Source organism: Camarhynchus parvulus, chromosome 2 (assembly GCF_901933205.1).
Source record: "Camarhynchus parvulus chromosome 2, STF_HiC, whole genome shotgun sequence".
In the NCBI taxonomy this organism is placed as follows: Eukaryota; Metazoa; Chordata; class Aves; order Passeriformes; family Thraupidae; genus Camarhynchus; species Camarhynchus parvulus.
In genome coordinates, this window is record NC_044572.1 from 105,023,710 (window position 1) to 105,043,774 (window position 20,065).

Sequence of the window (20,065 nt, forward strand, 5' to 3'; positions counted from 1 at the left end):
ACAAATAAGAATCAAATACAAGTCCCTTATTATCCACCAAAATACTCCAAAACCCCAAAATCTCCTATTAAATATTACTGCTCTTGTTTTCTTTAGCTTTTCTAGTCTGACTGTTTCTAGCTTTTCAGGGAACAACTACAATTTATCCAAATAAATGTTTGGTCTGAAAAAAAAGACCAAAAAAAAAAACCTGATAGGTTATGCAACTTATTGTTAAATTTTTTAGAAAATGCATATGATTGCCTAAAAAACTCCAACATTTCAACATTCTTCCTCTGGGACCACAGTCCATGATATTTTAGTATATTTTTGACAGTTTTTAAATAAAGTCTGTGTGTGCAACAAAGCTCCAAGTACAAATTATTGCTTGTTTTTTTTCATGTTTCTTCTACCCTCAAAAAGAAGTCTCTCTCAGTAGGCAACCATCAAAAAACAACCAGAAAAGCTTAGTGCTGATTAAAATTGTATGTGCATTATGTCATCCACTGTTAACAGACTGCAATATGCAGTGTGTTCTGTTTTTGTTTTCAACATAAAAGCTATAAAAAGAATGCACTTTCCTATATTCACTGATCTCCATTCTTTCCAAGTGTTTCTTACACATAGAGTCTCAAATATCAGTAAGTAAATAATAAAGCTGGTTTCTCCAATACATTTACTCTTCCTAATTCTTTTTCTAGAAGAAAATTACTTACCAACACAGATCAAGTGAATTAGAGCCCATAAATATCCGTTTGGATCAAACTGCAATAAAGAACATCTACATAAATAAAAGCACGAACATGTAAACATACATATTGCATTTTCCCTGCAGTTAGCTTTGCAAAGCAAGTACAGCAAATGAGAAATGTGCTACAAAGAAAGGGAAGATGACTAAAGAAGACTAGGAAGACTGAAATTCTTCCTGTCCCACTCAGAAACCTGGCATATGCCAATTATGCAGGCTCTCAGCTCGTCTAAGCAAGGATAATTCTATTTCAGATGTGTACACCAATTTCCAGACTCATCTGACTTCAGATATTAACTGAGGTATCTAAGCAAGGAAGCAGCTTTCCTAAGTCTCCAAAAGAGAATCTCCAATGCTTAGATCTTTCCTGAGTGGAGCACTCTCTGGAGGCACCTCCTTTCCTTCTCAGGTAGCTACAGAAAGCGTGTACAGTGAACACAAAACTAATTCAGGAAATTCCTGAAAGTACACACAACGAATTCAAACCTAAGTGATTTGCTGCAAGCGCTACTCAGAAGTAAAATTGTGGTTTCCCCAGCCACCATCTGAGCTGTATGTCCACACTGCTCAGAGGTTTTACCATGATGCAAACACTGTAAACCCAGCAAGACTACAACACAGCAACAGGAAACATTTACAATTCCCTTGCAGAAATCCTACTCTAGCTTACCAGTAAAAGCTGCATCCCTCATATGCTAACAAGATGTCAAGCATCAAGGCCTAGCTCAAGCTGCTTTACAAAGCAGAGCTCACCTGTGTGTCACACAAAGGAAGGCACACTGCTGCTGCCAGGAGGAACAGCACACTGTGGAGAAGAGAAAGAAAAAAAAAGAAAAAGCAAAACCAAAAGCTTTCAGCCTGCATTTCTACTCCCAGTAAAGTAGAGGCAATTCCACTCCATTTTACACTGACACTTCACTTGTTTAGTTTTCTTATTCCATGTTTAAAAAATAATTTCTGCCACCTAAATTTTTACATAATGCATTCTTCATAACTTGTACACAGCAAAGTTTTATGGGAAGAGAAGCAGCACAAAATAACTCAGAAGTGATAATAAGCAAGTTTTTTTGGTAGATAATATTTTTCTTCACTAGTCATCTGGCTTCTCTAGGCTTTTTCAAAAAGCCAAAATCAGCCAAAAACTGGTTGAATGGCTACCAAGAAGTTCTTTCATTGAGACTAATTGCCTGTTACAGCAATTCCAGCAGATGTGACTCCATTACAAGTGACATTGTTACTCCAGAGCACAGAGCAAGCTGGAATTAACTGGTATATACTGGAAATGTCTTAAGGACAGCACAGGTCCTCTCCTAGTCCACCAACTTAAGCTAAATAAATTCTTAACCTGTGGCTGAGTCAGTATTCCTTTAAGCTACAGGGAATACACTGTGGAATTTCTGTGGACTGTCACTGTTAATATTAACATGCACTTGGTTTTGCAGCTTATTTTCCTACTTTCTAAGGGCATGGGAAAAGACAGAATAAAGATTATTTTTAAAATGGTATCCTTGATACCATTTTAAATAATCCAGTGGTGAAGACAAGGCCACATAGTCAGATAATGGAAACAACAGGAAGAAATTAGGAAGATAATGCCTCTAAGTACGCTAAATAATAACCCAACATTATCCATTCTAAAGTACAGCTAAAAGATTACAGGATGTGGAAGAAAGCAAATATCCATTCTTCAAGGGGATGTGGGGGCATAGAATCAAAATTTTAATACATGACTGGATGATTTCTGTTTGTCTCTTTCCATCTCCTTTTTGAAGCCTAAACAACCAGGGCCACCAAGGGTTGGTAGTTGTGCAGTTGAATGTCACAGAATCACAGAATCATCAAGGCTGCAAGAGACCTTCAAGATCATCTGTCCAACTGCCAACCCAGTGCCACCATAACCACCCTAAGCCAAATCCCCAAGTGCCACATCTTGAACTCTTCCAGAGATGGTGACTCCACCATCTCCCTGGGCAATTTATTCCAATGCCAAACCACTCTTGTAGCGAATTTTTTTTCTAATATCTAATCTGAACCTCCCCTGGTGCAATTAAAGGCCACTTCCTCTTGTCCCTTCATTTGAGACATGGTAGAAGAGACTGACCCCCACCTCGCTATGAATGATTCTAGCAGAAATGGATCTCATTTATCTTCATTTCTAAGGCAGGGAATTTTTAGCTACTTTCTAACACACTAATTATCTTTCTCTTACTGTTTACAATTACCCACTGGAAGTTCAAACCTTCCAAGCCTTTCCAAAAGCATTGTTACGGGTTGTTTTATCATTCATTTCATTTTTGTAAGGAGAAAAAACATATCAAACTATTCAAGCAATTGCTAAAAAAAATTAAAATATTTAATTACTCCTGTGTTGCAACTTAGGCTCGCTGCCCACAGGAATGTGCCTTACATTCTTCATTGTTTTGGTGTGTCATTATCTGAAACAAATACAGAGCTGGAGCCAAAACAAGTCTGAATCTGAATCTGAGTAGTTTCAAAAGCTTACCTACAGACTTTCAGATGAGAGGTCTGCTGCAAAAAAGAAAGTATGATTAAAACGTTAAAATTTAATGATAAAAATCGTAAAATAATGTTTTCTCCTTCCAAAAACTGGAAAGTGATGACAGCTGATCTTACTGCACCATACACATTAAAACTGCAATGAGCAGCATTCAAAATTTGAGCACTGCTTAGCAAATTTAATCTGATAAAGAAGAATCAGGATTATGGATCAGCCTACTTCACCTTGATTTATAGTTTCAGATTACTTATCAGCAAGTAAACTTAAAACCAGACATGAACTTTATATCTGCTCCTCAAACTTCACTTGAATTGTACCAAAACTGTGTAGCATATGTATTAAAATATTGAGTTTTCCTAATTAGGTACTACCTCATACAAACCAATCTTGATTTAAACTCATGACATTTTCCCAATATTTTGGTATGAAATTATTCCTGAGGAGCTTTCTGTTAGGCCTGTGTTTGCATTATCCTTGTCTGTGCTTTTGTTTTTAAAGAGAGGAGTCGTAAGCTTGTGACATAGAAGGAAAATATGAAACACTTTGACAGGGACACTAATCAGAGGACAATGACACAGGGACATACCATGGCACACGCTGCTATGTCCCTTGGGCATAACTTTAGTGATCTCTTCTGTTTGTTAGATGAAGCAAACACCCATTTATCTGTCTTCTATACAGAAAACAGTTATAATGAATGGAAGATGCCTTTCACAGCAAGCCAGAGGCCACTGTAGAAACAACTTTGTGATGAATGATTTCCCAGTGTTAGCTCACACAACAGCTCTGTAGTCAGTTAGAAAAACATTTCAAAAAAAAGCCTAAAAAGAAGGCTCCCGAATGCAGTTTGTAAGAAAAAAAAATCCCAGTTCTTACAAAAGGGTACAAGAGTTGTTCTCCTGACTTTCATAGGGGCAAAATCTCAAGCATTCAAAACAAATTCAAAAATGCACTGTTCCTCCTGCATTTTATGTGGAGAAGAGACCCATCTGTAATTATACAATACACAAGATCTATTATACTGATTAGATCTAAGGGCCTCATTCCTCTCAGCTCAAACAATGAGATTTTTATGTGGAGCATAAGAGAGAGGGAATATTAATTTTCAAAAGCAAAAGATAAGCAGGGCCAGCCAGTCTTAAAAATGCAGAGCAGACTGTTGACATGTATTTACAGTATTTCATCAAATAAGGGGAAAGGAAACATCAGCATAGATACTTGTCAACAGCAAAAAGCTCTCTCAGGGTCTCGGTAGTGAATTGCTATTACAGTGAGTCCAAAAAAGTACATGGCACTAATGCCTGTATTAAGAGAAATTAGGTATCTTGTTCTGGGGCAGTTCTATGACAGACTAATAGATCAATTACCTCTTTCTGCACAAACTTCTGGAACCCACAGGTTATGACTTCTGCCGCGTTGTGCACTGTGAGGAACACCGGGATTGGCTGCCATAGGGAGAGAACAAAAATGCTCAAATCAACCCAGAGCAGTCACACACAGGAAGGGGCAGTCCTCCTAGAAACAGCTGTCCCACATGTCTGTGGTTTGGGGTTTTGTTTTTGAAGCTGTAAACCCATGCCACATCACCTAAAAGAGACTTAACCCATTCCAATCACTAGCACATGGGCACAAGCATCTTTAAACGCAGACCTGCTTGCTGCGTCTCCCACTGCTGAGGGCTCAGTCAGTTTGTTTGTATCTAGCTACCCCAGTGAGATTTGCTCCAGGTTTCAGTCTCTAGTCTTCCCTCTCTGACCCAGGATCTTCAGCCTCCACAGCAAACAGTTCTCATTTGTTGCCCATCTCTGTCTGCTGGTACTAAGAATACAGTGCAACTCCTAGCAACAGATTTGTGGGCAAGACAATTTTAGGTGATTGCTTTCAGTTACTACTAGGAAGAGCTGCCCAGAATTAGGATAGAAATGCAATAGCTCATACACAATGATGTTGAAATTATACCCACTGAGGTATCTGGACACCATCCCAACATGAAATCATTAAGAAACAAACCCCAATGATAACAATAATGAATCAAACACCCATTGCCCCAGGCAAACCCAACCAGAATTAGTGATTCATAATACTTGCTCCTAATCAGTTCCATGGTCTCTCAGACAGCTGAAAGAGAAGCAATTCTCTACCCTGATTAAGATAATCTAAACACTAAGCCATTTTAGGAAGCAGTATTTCCCCACTCGTGTATGGTATTTAAGTCACAGTAGCAGAGAATGGATTCATTTCTCAGTAATGTCCAAACTTCTAAGTACCAGGTAATAAAAGCAGCAAATATCTCTCAAATATGACTTTGCATATTTTCTGTAATTTTCTTTTCTTTACATGTTAGAGAAAAGAAGCCAGATAAGCATTGCTGATTAAACATTTTAAGTCATAATGACAATTGGGGTGGGTCCATAGTCACAACAGTTGCACCAAAATAAGAATGGAAATCACACAAACACAACAGGCATGAAGTTGTTGGACCCAGCTTCACCAGCACTGAAAACCAATTCTCAACCCTGTTGCTAGATAACTGAGAACATAAACCCAGAAGTATTAAACATAAAATACTCTGAGCTTGACACAGTAATAGGAAATACAAGAAATACCCATAAACAAGGAAAGTTGACAGCAGAATTTACATTCTTCCCTTTGTGAAAGCCAATTTGTTGGGTTTTTCTTTCCTCCCTTCTGCTTTTGGCTCTTCCAAATGTGTTTTGGAGCCAACAATGGCTCCAGTTTGCCTAGCCCACTTAACCTTCTCCATATGTCTATTGCCTTTGATGCAAGTATTTCTTAAATTTGTGAGTGGGCTTAATGCTTATGAAAAGAAAGGTTTACTGGTTGGGCAGGCAGGGTGAATACACTCTGAACAAATCTGCTCTCATGGCTCTGCATACTTTTTTTAATCATCACGGTTCAGAGCTAAGCAGTCCTCCTCCAGTTCTAGCCCTGAATCCTTGGTCTGGGGAGATTGCCAGCACCTCTAGGAAGAGGCACAAACAGAGATTAAAGTTGTAGCTTTGCCAGTATACAGGAGTGTTTGAAAGTGGGTCCCCTTGGATTTGATAATAAAAGTACACATAATTTCTGCTTTAGAAATAAACATACTTAATTAAAATATGCTGTTGAGATGAGCCAATTCAGCTATGAGTTTGGGAGAGTCCACTTTCATTTTCAGTGTGTCATAAAATTGTTGTAGACAAAGTTATTGTAAGTAAAGCTTCTACATAGGATTGAATTTAGCCCCACTGCAATAATTATGGCCTAAGACTGCTTTTCATTTTGTCTTGCCTAGTAAAATGGCCACAGAATTAGATCTCTAAATCCCCATTCGTGTACAACAAAAGCCATTAAGAAATGTGAGATGCTCCTTAAGAAAGGTTTGGGATACAAATCAAAACCCTTCACAGCCCTTCTGCCACTCCAGTGCAGTTCACTCATGAATGACCAGAGCAGGAACGGGAGGTAAATACAGTAACTCTCAGGATGACCAGGAAGTAAGAAGAAATAACAGAGAGGATGTGATTCTTAACTTCTCCACCACCCAGGTGAGCAAGGAGAAAAGAGGCTGCTGCCAAGGCTTTATTGGTGCTTCTAGACAGGGCTTTCCTTATGGGACTTTGCTTATCTTACACTAAAGAAGGCAAGTGGAACTTCCTTTAACAAGGAAGCAACAGGAAGTAAATGCAATCACACTGAGAGAGAACTGATCTGGGAGCATGGGGCTTCTGAGCACATGCCTTCCCAAGATTATTTGTGTCCAAGATAAGGCCCCCAGCCCGGCTTACAAGGACAGAGACCTCCTGTTCTTTTCTGGTCTCTCTACTGGGATTTCCAAGGGATCGCTACAATCAGAATCTGGTAAAAAAATTTCCTTTTGATCCTGCTTAGGGCTAAGGAGGTGACAGGGGCAAGCTGGCTCTGGAGCTACATTAAGATGCATTGACAGAATGCAGAAGGGAACTAGTGCAGGATCTGAGCTTGCAGACTGCACAATAGCAGCAAAATATTGTTATTTTTAAAAAATAAATGCCACCAATTTAATTTACATTTTTAAGGGAAGACTATATAATTTAAGAATAAAGCATTCAAGTTTCATGAAAGGAGATCTGACATTCTGTAAACATTTGGTAAATTACTGTGATGCAAATGAATCCTAAAACTGAGTTATCTAACCCTTCCCATAATCTTTTTCCAACTTTCTATTTATTTTTTAAAATCCTGCAAAGAATCAAAACCTTCTCATTGAAATAGTCTTCATCAGTTTCCTGGAAGGATTTCCCACAGATCCCACAACCCCATTCCTGCTTTTGCAAAGTTACAGCTACTGATTTCTTCAGCTTCTTCCCTACCTGTACAATCCAGACCACTGAGGATCTGTTCAGTAAAACACTAAGTGCTCTGTAGAGATACTGAGTGCTTCAGACTGTCACAGACATGCTTTTTGATGCTTAGTGAGATTGGACCACTGCATTAGCTCCACTAACAATGGATCCATTATTTAAAGTCCTCCTCCCTCCTTCTCCCTCAACCCAGGAACAGCATTAAATACCATGTATGAAGGGAAGGGTCTTTGTTTACAAAGTAGAGGTAATAAAGAGCTGACTTCTACTGGTTTGTTTCTTACCAATCTAGACAGTGCCCTGGAGCCAGCATAAATAATGCCCACAAAAAGTACTGATGCAGGAAGCCATGACAGGATTTCAGACCTGTGAAAGCAATTAAAATCCCATTATTTCACCACATTCTGTTTACAAACAAAAAGCAACAGTTGCTTGCAATGAATGCAATAATACATACATATGTACATTAATTTCAAACATGTGCATGTTAAAGTCAGTATCAGATTGCTCAGTATTCTTCCCATTTACTAAGGAGTCCAAATTAGAAATTATTCATTTTGTCTAATCCAAGAGAGGAACTAACTGCAGATATATTTTTGTTTTACTCTTTCCCTGGCTCCTCTGCCTCCAAAATAATGTTGTTTTTTGGTTTTTTTCCTCCCTTAGAAATTACTCCCATTGGTGTTAAAGGAAAGACATTTCAACTAATTTCCTTGATGTTCTGTGAAAGGAACAAAACCTGACAAATGAAGGCATAAAATGGCTCACTTGCACAGACAGCACACATTTTCACTATCTACAAATATACTGGGCCACCCACACATTCATTTCTCAGCCAGATTTACAAAGAGATTCTTCCTAAAGATCAGATTGTCTCTGTGGAAGCCTATCTCTTGAGATTTCCTAATCATATTCCTTTGACTAAGCCAAACTCCTAGAGGCAGTTTGACAACTAATGGAGGAATGAAGTCATCAGATTGATCTGATTAATTTTTTTTTTAGCCACGGTTACGGTTACAGTAGGGTCAGGTTTCAGTTCTGAGAAGGGGCTTCAGAATTTGCACTTCTCCTATTTTTGATCTTGTTACTTAAGGGAAGAAAGGGATAGGGTAGGTGGTAAATTTCAGAGAGAATAATGTAAGATTTTTGGCAAGGGAAGAAAGCAGTAGCTGTGAGGTAAAGGCCTGAATTGAGGGCTTCCCAGGACTGAAAACATGGCTGCCCTATTCACTCTTCTCAACCTTGGAATTAAAGTGGAGAAAATGTTAATGGGCAGTGCTGCTTCTCAAAACAAAGCTAAACTGCTTGTTCTCAAATCAAAACCAAACTCCTTAGTTTGCATTACACTTCCAATTAACATGTACAACTTGAACGTAATTGTAGATACTGGGACACCAGCACATTTCATGGAACACAAGAAAACAGACCACTAAACAATGAAATCAGAACAGCACGAATAAAGATAAAACATGCACAAAGATTCATGTAATCACAGACAAGGGAAAAACCATAAATATCACATTTCCTCTGTTATTATACATGTAATTTTCCAAGACAACAAAAACCCAGGGTCAGAAAAATAATGTTTAGATCCTTTAACTGGCATAAATATTTGCCCTGGGTTTTCTTGACTGGTCTCCATAAATTCTTATAAAAACACTGTTCCTTTTGAGGTTATTGACTTCAACTGGAATCTCATCAAGTCCAAGATCTAATACTGTCATACCTCATTACCAATGAATTCACATCAGACACCAACAAAAATACCCCTGCACTATGGGAACAGCAAGAAATTGAAGAAAGGGGGAGGGAAGAAAAGAAAGTGGCTCTGGGAAGACAAAAGGAACATACGATAAAAACCAAATTTTCATTTAGAACATAAAAATACCACTCTTTCATGTTCACCACCACTAAATTGTAGGAATCCCAAATATGTCTTCATCTCCAATGTAATTCTGCGAAGTGCAATGGAAAAGGACTTCAGATGCTTTTTCCATGATGTAAGGGTAGAATTTTATGCTGCCAAGTGGGAATTTCAGGATTGAAAAAGAATGCACGGATGTTTGATGTAACGTGTCAGCATCAACAATCTGTCTTGTATGTAAACCAATTAGCAGCTTCTCCTGTTGGCAACACACTGATGTACATGCAAAGTAGGAAGAGAACTGATGAGTGTGTGGTTGTTGTAGGGCTAAATCCAAATCCCATGATAGGCAATGGGTAGGTTCCCCCAAACAACACTTAAAGAAAGGCTCTGAGCTGCTGCTTAGCTATGGGGGAAATGCAGCACTACAAGAAATGCCAATCAGAACAATCAGACTTATGTGCCTACAAGGATTAGGCAGAAGCTGGGCAGCAGACTGGAAGCATTAGGCAGATGCTGCACATTCCTCTGTGCTTCACAGAGCCCTTGTTTTGGATTAAAAAAAAGCTTTGCAGACAGTCAACATTTGCTGTAAAGAAGCAAAGAGAGAAAGTTCCTTATAGTATGTCCTGGGGGGAAGCAGAGGCAAAGCAGGTTATCCATAAAACCTGAGTGAGATTTCTCCAAATAAGTTTTTATTAGGTCTTTATAGCGAGGTTAGTATTCTGGACTTTAGACAAAGGGCAATGATGTCTATGTAATAACTTAATTCTGCTGAGACACTTTGGGATAACATGAACTGGCTCAGAAAGTATATGAGATCAGTCCACGTGACAGAAAAATCGAGACTTTGTGGACATAAACAAACAAATGGGTGCCAGTTTATTATTTGAAGCATTTGAGACTGAAGACTGGCTATGATACTCCTAAGTATCCTACACATAGACAAAACCCTCCCCTCCCCTGATAGATTCAGAGACAGATATTTTGCAAGGGGGGACGGAAATGTCCATATCCCAGTAGTAGCATTAAAATCACCTTTGCATGTTATATTTGTTTGTTTGTTTGTTTGCTGGTGAGATTTTTCTTGGTAATGCTTTAGAGGTTTAGAGGGTTCCCATGTTAGGGTTTTCAGGCTGCTTTTTGTTTTGGCTTTGATTTTTTTTTTTTTAATACTGGAGATGTTACAAATCTACCTCTGCAAAGCAATAAAGCATGTGCCTAATCTTTGTGAAGAAAGGCAGGTTTAAACTCATGCTTAAATAGCTGGATGAATTATAGCCAAAACATGTAAATTAATTCTGCTTGTTCCATTCAGTTTATTCTAGAACAGGTATTCTGTATTAATCAAGATAACAAAGAGGTTTCTCAGGAGAGATTTCAACCCCTTTCCCTACACTGTGCTGACATCTAGTGGCCTCTAGTCTCCAGGGTCAAAAGATGAACTAATTTTTCATCCAATCCTTTCAACCTCTTCAACATCAGTGAGTGGTTCTTGTCCTCTATTTTCTTTAATGTCTTCCCAGGTTTTGAAAAGAAAAAAAATATCTTTTCCAAGCTGGGAAAAAAAGATTCAACTTCTTCAATTTCATTATTTGAAGCAGAAGTAGTCATTAGTGTAGAAAAGCTGAACTATAAAAGGACATTACTGATGGCTGTATTCTTCTAGACTGTTTTGTGATGACAAAATCTGCATAAAAATATAAATTTGATATTAATATATATATGTATCAGTAACTGCTAGTAAAGCAAGGTTTGGACCCTAATCCTGTCTCTGCCAAAGTCACTGACAGCTTTTATGATATCCTCAGTTTATTGCAGCTATAAAACAGGAAACTGAATTCTGTTTTCATTTACGACCTCACTTACATTTCCGTAGTGATGTAATCACTTGTATGGACATGAAAACAGAACACAGCCTGGTTTTTCTGACATACTTACAGGATTTCATTCCAAGTGAGGAAATTCAATTTTTCAAGCCAACTGTCTGAATCTCAAACAGAAAATTCATCAGCTGTCACTTGCTAATACAGAATCACTGAGAAAAAGTTACATTAGAAGGGGTGTCTGGCAGTCATTTAATCCAAACTCTCCCAGCTCCAGAGTCAAGTCACATTACTCAGTTCATTGCCCAGGAAGGTTTTTGTATCTCCTGAGATGAAGATCCAATGATTGCTGTGGGCATACGTCTTCTAAATGATACCAATTTGCACAATGAAAAAGATACTGCATTCCATATTGCAGAATAGATCCACCTGAGCAGAGCACAGCATGATGACTCTTCTGAATTGTGCTGTCACACTCAGTTCAAGCAGATGATCTCTGTCTACAAAGCACCATTTAATTTGGAGTTTTATTGTTAACATCAGTTAGGAAAAGGTGAATGATCCCCATTTATGTGACACAGTTAGGAAAAGGCGAATGATCCCCATTTATGTGACACAGTTAGGAAAAGGTGAATGATCCCCATTTATGTGACACAGCTCTCAGAAAAAGGCAGATCACATTTGTAGACTTCAGAGCCCTGAGGGTTTTGCAGAAGATTGTGTCAATGCTCTTAACTAACATTACCAAGGTTTCTCTTACAATACTAAGAAACAATCCAGGGAAGAGATTGTTTCTTAGGGACAGATGTTTGGATAAGACATCCTTATTGTTTTCACTATGGGTTTTTTGGTTGTCTTACCAAGGTTAAATTAAATTCACTTTATAAAAGTAGTCAGTTTAAGTGTGTGTCATTGAACACCCATTTAACTAAAATGTGAGTTCTCTTCTACATCTGTGAAGCAGAACACCCACACCCCCACATACATCAAACTCTATTTTAGCCAGTTCATAACATCCATGACCAGCTTAACTATGTTGTAATCCAGCTACAGAAAATAAGTGTTTGGCAGATACCAAAAAACCTTCAGTACCTTGAACACAAGTTTATCTCCACCCAGCCCAGCTTCCAAGAGATGTGAAGCAGAAGTCCACCCACCAATGTTTGCCACCTGAAACAGAATGACACTAGGAAATAATATGTGAGGCCTAGGGAATATGTGCAGATAACTTAGAGTAAGTAGCAAGTAATGCACACCAATTTCTTTTACACTTTAAAATAAGTTATCAGCTTTCTTCTTCCTTAAGCCAGTGGTTTTCAGAGAGGTGTTCCATGTTTCTTGGGTGAAAATCCTTGAATATCTACCACAGTTCAGACAAAGATATTGTATTGCAATGTTAAATGACATTAATATCCATAACAGATATATAAGTGGGCTTATTTATGACTCACATTCATTGCAATGCATTTAAGAAATATTTAAAATATTTCTCACACATGCACAAATAAACAAATATTCACTCTAGGCAGTACTAATGCATAGTGGTAAATATTCAATGCTACTATCAAAGCCCACTTCACCTTTTTTTGGATGAAGAGCACATGAGAGCTTAAAAGCCAGGTTTCCCTGACATTTGCTGCAGGTTTGACTATGCTCTATCCAAGCCAGTGGTGAGTTTCACATGCTTAGGACTACGCAGTACAGTCTTACACTATACAGGGAACAAAACCAAGGACAATGAACAGTAACAGTACTGAGAACAACATTCTTTTCCTCTTTGCTCATCTGTCACAGGTCTAAATGAAAGTGCATCTGAGCCACTAAAAAAATTCCAAGGAAAGGTCACTTTTAAAAGCCAGAACTTAGGGAAAAATATTAAGATGCTAATATTAAGATATTAAATGCATTTCCAAATAATAGAAAAAGGTAATAACTGTGGTAACACATATGCCATAAGGGAGTTGCAAAGGTAATAACTGTGGTAACACATATGCCATAAGGGAGTTGCTTGTCATTGAAATGCACTTTTCTGTTGATTTACATCTATTTTACACAAATTACTCAAAATCCTCTCCCATATGATAAAATCCTTGTGCAAGAGACAATCTCTGTGTGTGTGCGCCAAAACTGAGGAAAGCATTCACTGCATATCTACTTGAGCTGAATAGATTCAAAGTAAGCGGAGATTCCCAAGGCAATTATTCCTACAGTTGATTGTAGTCCTGGGACTGCAAGTCAGGCAAAAATGTAAGCCATGCTAAGCAGCAAAAGAGAAAGTAAAGATTCCCAGTGTCTGCAGATTTTAACACAATCTCAAAAATGGGGGAAGTCTTGGCTCTAGGAGGCCAGATTTTCACTAAATGTCTCATCAACAGCATTGACGGCATTTATGGACATTTGTCAAAACAATAAATTTCTCATTACAGTCATTAAGATATGATAGTGACTCATGATGCAGACTTACAACCAAGGCTAAGCATGAAAAGAAGGTTAAGCATGGCTTTCTCTAGCACAGCAAAAGAATGCACCATGAATACACATTTTACACATTTTCCTCTCTTCCAAAGAAGAGAGGTTGTACTGTAATACCTACTTTTCTATGCTGAAGCTTAGGATTTTAAGGAAAATAAGAAATTATGGACTCTACATATCTCAATTACATCACCTCCATGATGTTTAAAAATTAACCAAGACACATTAATGAATGCTTTATTAAGGCTTCATGAAGCATGTTCTCTAGACAGCAAAAGCCAGTAAGAACAAGAAGTAGTAAAGTTAGCTTCAGCATGGAACAGCAGGATGTTAAAGTCACTTTTCAAACGACAATTGTTAAAACCATACTTACCCCTGAAAAAGGGTAGGGTAGGTAAATTGCAGGACAGACAGGACATACTGGAAAACAAATAACAAATTAATGGACATCAAACACCTACAGTTCATAGTATTAACAAACAATCACAAGTGACAAAACAAACATAAAAAGTTCTCATTTTGCTTTATTTCGGTAGGAAAGACAAAAAAATGTCTAGTAATTTCACTTGTGGTGTATTTCCTCCCCCTTCCCTCATAGGGCTGCACTATGATCTCTGAAATTCTTGACAGGCCTCAATCTCAATGAACAGCACCTGGGCTAAGTTCCACTTGAGCTCATCAGGAACACTGTCAGCTCTCAGGAACTTAATGCTGTCCAGCAAGCTCCTGCTTATTAACAAACAGCCTTGGAGATTAATTTTTCTTGCTTGTATAAGAACCCAAGTGGAACAACATTTTTGTTATTGAACTTTCAAGGAAAGTTACCAACTTGCATTGAGGCCAGGAAGGAAAATTGCTTTGCCTAAACCCAACTCTCTTGTGACCATATAAACAGCAGTCCTAAGTGTGACCCTTTAAGTTCTCCTGGATCACAGCAGGATGTAACCAGCAACCTCCCTCTGAGTGGGACACCCCTCAGAGCCAGCTAGTTTGCTACATTTGGAAGATCTCTGAAGGACAATGATGGATCCTGGGCTGATACCAACCACTACTCAAGACTCAACCTTTTGCTCTTGAAGAAGATGCAAGGACATACAAAGTGAGTACTTCACTGAATTTGAGGGTAATTTTTCCTGGGTGTACCTTGTACATGTCCCTTTAGGTCTGAGTGTGTGTGAATGTGGATATGCTGTAGCAAATTCATTATGAATACTGCTCTCTCTGATTCTTAAGTACATTAGGTTTGTAAGTAAGATAGTGAGTCACTGCCATGTCTATATTAAATTCTATATAAATCTTTTGTTAAATTGTTGAAATTAAGCTTTTGATTAAGAGCTGCTATGCTTAAGTGCTGTTATAACCTTTAGACTAAACCATTGATCAAATTTGGAATTAAGTGGGTCCGCTGTGAATGCTGTGACTCAGTGTGTCTTATTCCCTTTCCTGTTCTTACTTCCATGCAGATAATTTTTGGTTTATTGATTTTTAGATTGATTGATTTTAGTTTGATTTTTCTCTCTCTGCTTTAACCATCTAACAATGATGGCATAGATGTAATGATGTAGTAATGCAATAATGATGTAACATTGTAATAATGTAGTATTGATGGCAGTAGAATGAACCTCACCAACAAACTTTATTGTGATTTCACTTTAATATTAAATCTGCTTTTGCCCATCCCTTTACTGGTGATTCTCTGAGTGACCTAAACCATTCATTTGTGACTCCTCCCAGGCCAGAACTGCTGGATACTGCCTCAGTCACTGCGGAAAGTACACACTGAAGAATGGAGAAGGCTGTCATCTGAATTGCACTTTCGCTTTCTGAACACAGTCCATACATCACACTGAATGGAAAAGGATTAACAGGAACAAAAAGCCATAAGCACCAGTCAATTAAAATCATATCATACCAAACAGGCAATCTTTGGCAGAACCAAGAGCAATAATCTAAACATAATTGTCTCCTTATGGCTAATGTATCTTACGGACTTAACATTCTGCTTACACATTGTGTAAAATATTAAGCAGCCCATAAAGCCCATCAGAGATGTAATACATGGGGGTAAAAAGCAAAATCTGTGTCATTGCTTTAGCCTGCTTTGTCTGGGCCTGCACGTATGGATGCTAGTGTCTCTTCACACTAAATATGTATATATGCAAATATGAGGCACAAATAAATGCCCCTTCCAGGTCTAACAACTTCCCACGATGAAGTAGATAAATACCACTTCTGCAAAGGAGAAGAATGATTGAAGCTTCCTCAGAGGAAATGAAAGGTACCTGCTGTTCCTTCCAGCAGAAGCTGTCAAGGGCAAAAGGAGAAGCTGAAAGCTTTCAGCAGAGAGAAAACTCTGCTGAGCACCTTGCAAGGTCCAGTTTTCAGGTTTGTGGGGTGTCACTAAGAAACTGGCATCAGTATACAGAGACAAGGCATGTTGATTCTCATGCCTTTACACATACAGCTGTCCTTTTACACATACAGCTGTCAGAAATGCCACATGCATTTTAAATCAGGATGATCTACCTACACATCTGTACCCCTGCTTGCATTTGCACACCACCTTCAACAAGTGAAATGTCTATATTCTGGTTATTTTTAACTTTATTACACTAAAACCTACATGCAGGTCTGAAAATGGAGGCCCTATGTCAATGTCCCTACGACCTCCTCTCAAGCCCAGTTAAGCCAAATAAATACCCTTCCCAATCCATGATGCAACCTGGCAGCCCTTTTAGCCCCTTTCTATTTAACTAATCACTGCTCCCAGCAGTCTGTCAAATCAAGTGCATTATCTCTTCCTACAACTTTGCTTGATGTCTGGACTTCAGTCTACTTCTGGGCATCTTTAATGGCAAATGGATCTTGGAACCACTGGCCAATGCCCAGAAAAGATTTCATTTTCACCTCCGAAATGTTGCTTTTCTCTAATCCTCCCTCAGAATATTCATACCCTGATTGTTTCACCTATATTTATTTCTTTCAGAAATCTGCACCAGAAATACAAACACACCCTCTGACAAACAGGATAGCATGGAGTAGTTACTCTAACTCCTCCTCCCAGAGTGAAAAAACTACTTTCAAACTATGCTTAAATTATACAATTTTATTCACAATGTGGCCATCTTCAGCTTACTTCTTATGCTTAGACACTTCAGTAACACTAATACGAAATTGTTACACAGTGGAGAACAAAATTCTTGTCCTTAATTCGTCTGTTAATTAAGTAGTCAAAGGAACAAAGTTGCCATGGAAGTTAATATTTGTTTCACTTCTAAAATACTACTTTGAATATTTCACATTTTTCCATTGGATAGTTGATATCATTGCTCCAGTTAACAGATCTTCTTTTGGGACTGAGTGCAGTTGCCAGACACCCGATAATGAAATATATGCAGCATCAGCGATACTTTCAGTGCAGCATAACTTCTGGCTCTATAACACTTCATTCATTGGAATGATATGATGTTAACCTCCTTGCCCTCCTAAACAAGACAATAATGGAACTCATTTGTCGTGGAAGGGTAAAGCTGTTACACACTGAGCAAAACGAAACCGGCATCCTATCCGCAGTTTGGGGAGCACACTGGGATGGGCGACTGCCGGGAGTGCCACGGACTTTTTCACTCGTGGGGTAGTCTCGTCCGGGAAGGGCTGGTCCTGCGGCTCTTCCGGAGCAGGGAAGGGAAGCACAGGGCACCGTCTCTCCTCTTTCTCCTCCTCCCGCCCCTGGATCCCTGCACTTCCCTGGCCCCCCGCTCCCGCAGCCGCGGACCGGCAGCCGGCGCCCCCGCACCTCCCCGCGCCCCGCCCGGCCCGTCCGAGTGCGGGGCGGCCCCGCGCCCGCGCTCACCTTGTTGGTGAAGCTGGAAGCCAGGTAGAAGAGGCAGAAGGCGAGGCCGCCCGCCGGCCTCTTCAAATACATCGGTCAGCGCGGGCGCGGCGGGCGGCGGCCATCGGCCGGGCCGGGGACACGTCGCCTCAGCGGGCGCCGCCTCTGCGGGGCCGCTGCTGCCGCCCGGCGGCCGTGCCGGGCCCGGGGCGGCCGGAGCGGCCGCAGCGCCGCAGCCCGGGCACAGCTGCCGCCCAGGCGACACCGCAGAACGGTGACCGGCCGGGGAGGGAGGACACTGTGCCCTCTCCTCTGCCCTTGTGAGACCCCAGCTGGAGTGCTGCGCCCAGCTCCGAGGCACTCGGCACGGGAAGGACCTGTTGAAGGAAGTCCACAGGAGGGACACAAAGATGATCAGGGGGCTGGAGCACCGCTCCTGCGGAGACAGGCTGAGAGAGTTCGGGATGTTCAGGCCGGAGAAGGAAACGCTCTGGAGGGACTGTACACCAGCCTCTTAGTACCTAAAGGGGACCTGCAAGAGAGCTGCAAAGGGACTTTTTACATGGGCATGTAGTGGTAGGGGAATAGCTTTAAAACTGAAAGACGGCAGATTTAGACTAGATGTAAGGAAGATGAGGGTGGTGAGGGTGGTGAGAGGCTGGAACAAGTGGTGCATACACCATCCCTAGAAGTGGTCAAAGCCAGGCTGGACGGGGCTCAGAGCAACCTGGTCTAGTTGAAGACGTTTAGCAGGATGCCCTGCCCTGGAATGTGATCAAGCAACTTGGACAATGCCTTATTTACCAGGCTATTAGTCCAGTGGTGGACTGAGAGAGGGCATCAAGCTGGTTTTGGTGATGAATTATGAAAACACCAGTCTGACACAGCAGCCTCAAATTAGCATCCTGACAGTGAGGTAAAGATTTCGCAGACAAGCTGCTAAGCTGACCTGGAGATATATGACTGGCAGTCAGTTGCTGTACACTATAAATAGTCCAGTCCATTTACATATGGTTAGGTTCTTCTACTGTATCCTTTCTTGGAGTGTGTATGAAGATTCCTCCTTTGGGTGGGGACACCCCTGGTGGGGACACCAGAGTTAGTCCTTAAGGCTGAGTGAAAGAGATTTTGCCCATGGTCATTGGCATGGGTGAATAACATCAATCTCTGCTTTAATAACTATTTCTTTCTGCTAGTTTTATTCAGAATTGCTTTAATATAGTTGCTCTGATAGACTGCACTGTACCATCCTATCCTAGTAGTTGTATCTTCTATAGTGTGTAGTAAGTAATTCTGAGTAAGATCTCCTTGTCTAATAATTTATCATAATATATCATTCATTTTTATATAAATAGATCTGGTTTGCCATAATTTATCCTACAGGACAAAGTTGTACAAAAGTTCAATCACACCTCTATAATTTCTTAAACTTAAACCACTGACAGTCTGAGGCTAAGATTGGATTCAGCTGCACCTTGGCTCCTCTCTGAGCAGGAATTTATAAAGGTCTTTTCTGCACCTCATGGCTCAGTGGGAGGGCTGCTCTAATAAATTTTGTCTGAAACTCACACTCATGACCAGAAGCCACTGCTTATTGCAGGAAGCTGGACTAGATGGCTAACTTTAAAGGCCCCTTCCAACTAACTATTCTATGATTCTATGATTCACTGGTGATGTGTGAACTATAAATATCCCAGGCAGGTGAAAAGAAACGCCCTGTCAGGTCATGGTTACTGGGTGATCTTTTATCATGGCCTAGCTAAGTCTTGTTTTTCCCAGTCCTGGTATTAGCAAGGCCCTATCTTTGCAGTTCTTACCTTGACTTTGTTCAGGTAACACAAAGTACAGGGCCCTCTCTGTACACGTACACCCTCTTTTTAGAGGACAGAGCAAAGCAGCATAAATAAGGAACTTTATTTATGAGCATGGCTTAAACTAGGGAGGGAGGGAGGGAGGGAGGGAGGCATTAAGTGGTCAATTCCACTAAATGAGCCTGTCTAACCTGCTATGTTTAGCCTCTAAAGTCAAAGTCGACAGAGTGCAACAGCTGAACAGCTGACCTGCACCAAGATAAATTCAAGTATTTTGAATTTATCTTGGTGCATCAGACATGATCCTATCTGGTTTGTAAGGTGGTGGTCCAACACAGACATCAGTTTCCAGTGCTAAAATGTTTGGTCCATCCAGGCTCACAGAGATCACTGATGAGCCACTGTAATGGATGTGTTAGAGATGGCAGGGTGAGTGATACAGCATTTCCACTTTGCACAGCAGCTGTTTATGTACAAATGTCAAATGTGTATTTGGCAAACAAAGGCACACTTTGCATTGTGCCACAAATTCAGCCCGTAAAGCTTTAAAAAAGAGTAGGTAAAGTTTATGGATATCTACAAAGACTAATGTAAGCATGCAGTAAGAGTACCTTTGACTTTTTATTACAGTGGGGTATCACTTTCATGCAAAATATTACAGTGATATCTCTG

At 40.0% G+C, this 20,065-nt stretch overlaps 1 protein-coding gene across 4 annotated transcripts in view; it reads right to left on the reverse strand.

The window, feature by feature from the left end:
• The window catches only part of TMEM241 (transmembrane protein 241), a 55,126-nt gene extending 37,384 nt beyond the window's left edge, over positions 1-17,742 (reverse strand). For 2 of the 4 annotated variants that reach the window (XM_030943955.1, XM_030943952.1), the window contains exons 1-8: positions 17,604-17,742; positions 14,124-14,170; positions 12,371-12,448; positions 7,873-7,954; positions 4,613-4,690; positions 3,231-3,256; positions 1,481-1,532; positions 696-744 (exon numbers count right to left, since the gene is read on the reverse strand). In XM_030943955.1, coding sequence (XP_030799815.1) covers positions 696-744; positions 1,481-1,532; positions 3,231-3,256; positions 4,613-4,690; positions 7,873-7,954; positions 12,371-12,448; positions 14,124-14,170; positions 17,604-17,675 — 484 coding nt within the window. In that variant the 5' untranslated portion in view covers positions 17,676-17,742. The remainder of the gene's footprint in view (positions 1-695; positions 745-1,480; positions 1,533-3,230; positions 3,257-4,612; positions 4,691-7,872; positions 7,955-12,370; positions 12,449-14,123; positions 14,171-17,603) is intronic. The other 2 variants (XM_030943953.1, XM_030943954.1) reach the window with 2 other exon arrangements.
• Between the last annotated feature and the right edge of the window lie 2,323 nt (positions 17,743-20,065).